Source organism: Hypomesus nipponensis, chromosome 14 (genome assembly GCF_054491055.1).
Source record: "Hypomesus nipponensis isolate SF chromosome 14, ASM5449105v1, whole genome shotgun sequence".
Taxonomy (NCBI): Eukaryota; Metazoa; Chordata; class Actinopteri; order Osmeriformes; family Osmeridae; genus Hypomesus; species Hypomesus nipponensis.
In genome coordinates, this window is record NC_140374.1 from 17079820 (window position 1) to 17085865 (window position 6046).

The 6046-nt window shown below is 42.5% G+C and overlaps 2 protein-coding genes and 1 non-coding gene across 3 annotated transcripts; all 3 read right to left on the reverse strand.

Annotated features, from left to right (window-relative positions):
* Window positions 1–250: 250 nt before the first annotated feature.
* On the reverse strand, window positions 251–3476 carry LOC146258845 (uncharacterized). The gene is made up of 3 exons (XM_084672250.1): window positions 2961–3476; window positions 1376–2700; window positions 251–833 (listed from the first exon to the last, which is right to left on the reverse strand). Exons 1-3 carry the CDS (start codon window positions 3115–3117, stop codon window positions 612–614), a joined length of 1704 nt encoding a protein of 567 aa, XP_084528376.1. The 5' UTR covers window positions 3118–3476; the 3' UTR covers window positions 251–611.
* A 128-nt stretch (window positions 3477–3604) lies between these two features.
* On the reverse strand, window positions 3605–5945 carry LOC146258846 (small ribosomal subunit protein uS15-like). The gene is made up of 6 exons (XM_084672251.1): window positions 5855–5945; window positions 5315–5363; window positions 5098–5176; window positions 4602–4771; window positions 4164–4264; window positions 3605–3681 (listed from the first exon to the last, which is right to left on the reverse strand). Exons 1-6 carry the CDS (start codon window positions 5875–5877, stop codon window positions 3648–3650), a joined length of 456 nt encoding a protein of 151 aa, XP_084528377.1. The 5' UTR covers window positions 5878–5945; the 3' UTR covers window positions 3605–3647.
* Window positions 3883–4011, reverse strand: LOC146258847 (small nucleolar RNA SNORA19). The gene has a single exon (XR_014729839.1). It is a non-coding gene; the product is annotated as a small nucleolar RNA SNORA19 (small nucleolar RNA).
* Window positions 5946–6046: the final 101 nt, after the last annotated feature.

Here is a 6046-nt window from a genome sequence, read left to right on the forward strand (position 1 = left end):
ACACCATCAAGGCACACGATCCAAGTCAAAGTCCACGACAATGTGTGAATGGACTTTAGAAGAAATCAGTGATGGGAAACAAGTGAAGACAGCTGTGCGCTGTGTCAAACGTTCAATTGAATCCATTCCATTGTATATGGAAATAAAAATAGGGTGAATAGAGGACTGGGATTGACAAAAACATGGCAGGTTAACTCGAAAGTGCGTCTGGTAAAATGTAATTCACTTGAGATTAAAACCCCACAACAGATGCTGTTGATATCTATTTATATCAGACCCCAAAAGTGTTTGTCAGATACAATACAGCTGAATCTACAGATAAATCCTAAACACACACAACGATGAAAACGTAAAAAATATTTCAAATTACAAGCTCCATAGGGCATGAATAAATTACATTGCTGGGTCAGTTTAAGGCATACAAAACATTTACACAATAATGCTGAGGTTAATAATGTTGTAAATAACAATCAGTGCAACAATGGCATAAAATATGAGCCCTGTTTTGAGGTACACAAGTTGAAATCTTAACTTGGGCAACAACAACAAAAAAACTAAACATATGTTGCATTGCAACCAATCCAAAGTTCTCAATAGAAAAAGTACTCCATTCAGAGTGTAGCAGATATTGATTTGCTGTCCAAATAAGTCCGAATCATTTCTCTGTGTGACTGACTGAGACAGTACCCAATGACATTGTCCACTTCCTGGATCCTTCTTTGGAAGCGATCCCGGTCTCGGGCCAGCTCTTCCCAATGTCCTTTACGAGAGGCCTTTCGAGCAAAGAGCCAGGTACGCAACACATGGACTTGGACAAGAGGCGAGAACTGCACCTAGAAGTTACAAATAAGGACACACTTTAGTAATGGTAAAGCTTCATTTAAGCCACTGTTACATTTTTATGTGAGATTAGCAGTCAGGTCAGACAATTTTCATTAATTTGAAAACTGGATAATATTAAATCATAAAACTAACAAATAAGGAAGTAAAAATGCCTACAATCTTTTGAGTCATTCATTTGTTTTAGCTTTGTCGGCTTGCATCACATATTTGTAATGATCTGCAACACCATCCCAATTAGTCAATGTGGGGAATACTGTTGACTCTAGTGTCACATGATGGGATTAGTCATGAGTCATGACAACCTCTGTTGTTGCCAGCCAACCCCAAACAAGCACATGAGCCATGGAAGTGCAGGGTTCTGAGGTAGTGCTGTGACATAAATAGTCTTGACTTCACTCTATAATATGTAGTTTAATACATTTTAAAAAACTACTTTTGGTAACTAAATAGCCCTTCAAAAATTATGTTCAATAAAGCAATGTTATCGTGTACAATTAATCACAGTAAATGTTGTATAAAAGTTTGTTCTAACCTTTTTCTTTGGTGGCTTGTCATTGCCCTCTATTCTTTTTGTGACTTTGGATGCGTCTGGCCGTCTCCATGGCACCATTACAGTAGCAGGGTGGCTGTGCTTCTTTAGCTGTATCTTAGGCCATGTGGGGTTGGAGGGCCTAGTTTTCTGGGGGACCTGGGCTATAATCTCCTCCTTTGAAGCCTGGATGAGTGGACTCTGTTTGGAGTTGTAAGGTCGGGTAGAGTTGTCTGTGTAGCCTCCCGGTTCAAAGGTGGGTGGTTCTGTAATTGTGGGGGAACTCTGGAAGCAGGCACTAAAATTGAGGGGGTGGTAGGGGTCGTTTTGGGGGGAAAGGGACATCCAGAGCTGCTCCTCTTCATCCCCATTCAGGGACAAAGGTCCCTTTCCATTATCTTTGTATTTTATGCCAGTTTTAGAGCAAGGAGCTGGACCTGCAGCCTTCACAGTCTTCTGTGATGTCATGGGGGATTTGTCTTCATGCGGGGTTGCCGTGACAGCACTCGCTGTAAAGCACATGGGGTTGTAAGGGTCTTCAGGGCTTGAGAAGAGCTCCCAGAGCCTCTCGCTTTCTTCCTTGTCGAGATCTGCACATGAGCCATCTGAACTGCCCCAACTGCTAGAACTGCTTTCACTATCAGAACGGCTGGACCAAAACTTCAAGACTTGAGGCTCCTGGAAGTATTCAGTAACCCTGGAGGTGGAGTTATGTTCAGGGTCACTACTATTCGCCATCTTAGCTTTGCCCATATCTGTCGTGCTTGACATGTAAGTTGAGAAAAAAGAGAGGTTACTAGATCTGGAAAGGGACTCCTGTAGGGATTCAGAATTCTCCCTGCAAAACTCTTCAGTGGCTTGGTCAACATCTTTGCGCTGGTGATTTTCTTTACGTTTGGATTCTAAAACTTTCTTAGTGCTCTTGTAGCATGCTTCATCCGTACCAGAGCTGTCAGAGCTTGTCAAAAATATGTTCCAGTCGCCAGGAAAGCCCAGTTTCCAGCTTGGGTGGTGTCCAAGGCAAAGTCCATCGTCGTTATTGGGGAAACAGTCCGCAGCTCGAGAGACAAAGTCGTCCACTAAACCACAGCACAGATCCTCAGCACGTAGACTGGACAGCAGTGCACCCGCTTGGGAACTCCCGGAGAAGGAGTCGCCGCCGTCGGCGCAGAAATTTGATAGAGGATTTGAGCCACCGACCATGACGCTATTTTCACCATCAAACAATGACGAAAAGATAAAAGACTCGGAGGGATTTGTAGTTGAGCTCATGTGCCCCGTCTCGTCTGTGATCCGTAGGTGTACTTCAAACCGGAACATCTGGAAAACTAATAAAAAGAAATGCATTTTATGTTCTCGAGCATCCAAAGTACAAACGTAATATTATAGAACCATGATCTAAAATTATGACTACAATCCAGGCCATGCTCCACATTCGAACTGTCGAGCGTGCTGACATTTTGTGACGGCTCGCCTCAAGAAGCAATTTGAAAAAAAATTACAAAATAGGATACGATGTTGCCTCGTCGTTCTCACAGCCAAACATTTGTCTCGAAAACTAGTAATGTATCAAATGATTTCAAATTACCTGATAAGAAGCTGTAGTAAATTACATGGACCAACAACCGAAGTTGTTCCCACAGTACAAAGAGTATCTGCTTAGTCCATGGCAGGAGCGCCATTCCACCTTCGCTAAACCGCTCCATTGTTGATCGGTCAGAACCTCTCGCACCAACAGTTGCCATCTCAAGGTTGCCTTGTAATTTCTCACGTATTCGGATATTCTTCGTCAAAAACAAACTGATTACTCTGCTTTATCAGTCGTCTGACATTATGTAAAGGCTTCATTGTTCTGATGCGTCTCTGTCGACCTAACAAGTCTCCAAAACGTAGATAATAGTCTTCATATTCTCAAGTTGTCATATCGTTGTCGTAGTAGAAATGAGTGAATGTCCAACGATTACAACACGACTCTAAATAAACAGCGACTCGTCGTCAAAAGCGCTCCGATTGGCCACGAGAAATGCCACTCACGATGGTGCCTCCCTTTCATGAAAGTACGCCTTGCAATACGTAGTGATTGATGACGCATGGAAACTGCCCGTAAGTTCCCCAAGACACCCGTATCTAAACCAAATGTAGCAATGACAATCCCATAATAAAATTACTTCGGATTGTTTTAAAATTTAAAACATTTGTAACTCTTTCCTCAAACTCAATAAATAGACATGCTCAGTTTAAATTCTTTTTTTATTTATCGAAAAAGTGATGATTTCTATGCCACCAGAGCAGAAGCTGTAGAGGACTCACTGTGGATCAGAAACAGAAAGGAGATAGTAAATAATTGGTTAACACCCAGGAACAGAAAGAACCCATTTCCTAATCAAATATTCTCTGGTAGTTTGTGAATTTTGCATGTGAGGACTCCAGTGACTTGTTTAGGTGAGGTAATGGGCCAGAAGAGACTATATTGCTTCCAGATTCAATACAACCCAATACTTTATTTGCGCTAGTGTGTGAAGGGGACTGGCAAAGTTGGCACAGTACAGCCACTCTGTTAATTTACCTTCAGAATTCATCTGGCACAAAAGAAATATCTCACCTCTTACAGGGGAAGAGCAAGACAATGAATTGTGCATTTAGCTACATGTACATCAAAAACAACCTTTGTCTCTGGAATTTCTGATTCGAACATGGTGAGAACAACCAACCGTGCTTGTTTACATTTGACAGAAATGACAATCTAAGCCCCAAAATGCTGCAATTATTTTAAAAAGTGCAGGGTACATACTACTTCCAGTTGGGGGCCAGTACTCTCTTGGTCTTGTAGTAACGGGCCAGCCTGTGGATCCTACTCTCAGTGAGAATAAGGCGGAACTTGGCATCCTTGTCCTGTGAATGTCATGTAACAAGTATGAGGAAACTTCCGAGGGTACTGATCATTTATCCTAATTAGTTCTGATAACATATTGTAACATACAAGCATAAAAAACACACAAGCCCTAGAGGATGGAAACAGGCACATGTCTATGTCAGCCATGGGGAACAGCCCTGTTGCATACACAAGACAGAAGTTTGTCAAGATTCACCAGGATCACATCCAAAGGTGTTCTGGGATCAGGGGCTATATTGAGTACTGACGACTACTACTAGTGAAGTAAAGCAATTACAGTTGACTACAAAGCCCATCTAATTCCTAGAACCATGCGTCTTGACCCTCACACTTCACCTTTCTGTTCCTCTCCAGATGCTTTCTGACAGCCACAGCCTTCTTGATGAGGTGATACAGGTCCTCAGGCAGGTCAGGGGCCAGGCCTTTGGTCTTGAGGATTCTCAGGATCTTGTTGCCAGTGACAAATCGCACCTGGGCCACACCATGAGAGTCCCTCAGAATAACGCCTGGACAAAAGATGGACCGAAAACATTAGTTATGCTGTTCTTTCTGGAAAAAGTGAAATCCACGGCAAATGGGCTCAAGATACATGATTTCTGGCAAGTATGGGTATGATATGACATCAGACCCTATTGCAGCCATGATATGCCAAATACCAGTAAGATACATCCTATCTTGGTTGACAGACGCATGTCTGTCCACTTTCTATTAAGATGGGAGGCCCATCAGTGAGTTCACAAAATTGAGGTAAACTTTCCCTCAATCTTGATACTCTTTGCAATATACAGCTTCATCATATCTATACCGCTGAAATGTGACTTGATGCACTTACCAATCTGGGAAGGAGTCAGACCCTTCTTGGCCAGCTTGAAGATCTGGTCTTTGACATCATCAGACGCGAGTTTCAGCCACTGCAAATCAAAACACCGAATTTCAAATTTGGCAATGTGGTAGCCTTAAACTTGTTTAATCATGATACCTGCTGCCAAATCTTGGCAAGCAATGCTGGTGAACTAACCTAGTCAAAGATTCAGGATATCATTACTTACGGTGGGGACACTGCGTCTGTATGGCAGAGCGGACTGGGACAAGCCCTTCCTGCAATGCAGATAACAAATATTTGAATAATGTCAACTGGCTTGGCATTAAAATAAACCCTCATCGATATCTGTAAATGACCCAGTGCACGTGCAAATACACATTACAGCGTCAACGGATATTGGCAAGTAGGCTAATAATTCGTGTTGGGAGACCCACTGAAGTTTCTAGATATGTTTTATATACTTAAACCCTATAAGTAGTTAAAAAGCTAATCAATTCGCTAGGTTTGCTCGTTGCTGCTCCAAGATTGACAAACTACAACGAGCTGAGTGGATGTCATGCTAGCTAGCTACACAGCTAGTGTAACATAGCGTATTCGGTGCCTGGTGGTTCGAGAAAATACAGGGCCTGTACGTAAAGTTTGGGGATGATGTAGACGTATATTTTCAGATGTCGGGAGTATATAACGTCATCACATACTGTAAGGTAGGTTTTAAAATGAATTTCTTGCTCGTAAAGACACTTTTTACAAACAATTTAGCTCTTACCCGGGAGCGTGCATGCGACCCATGATGGCGGTAGAGGAAGAAAGGCCGTACACGCGACCGGAAAGCCTTTTTTGCGAGTGCGGCGGAAGTTACGTTGCTACACGTCTAAAAGGCACAGACTTACGATTTTTTTAAATTGTCTAAGAGTCTAAGGTAGCCCTAAGGTACCGAATAAACTACGTTGCATATGTT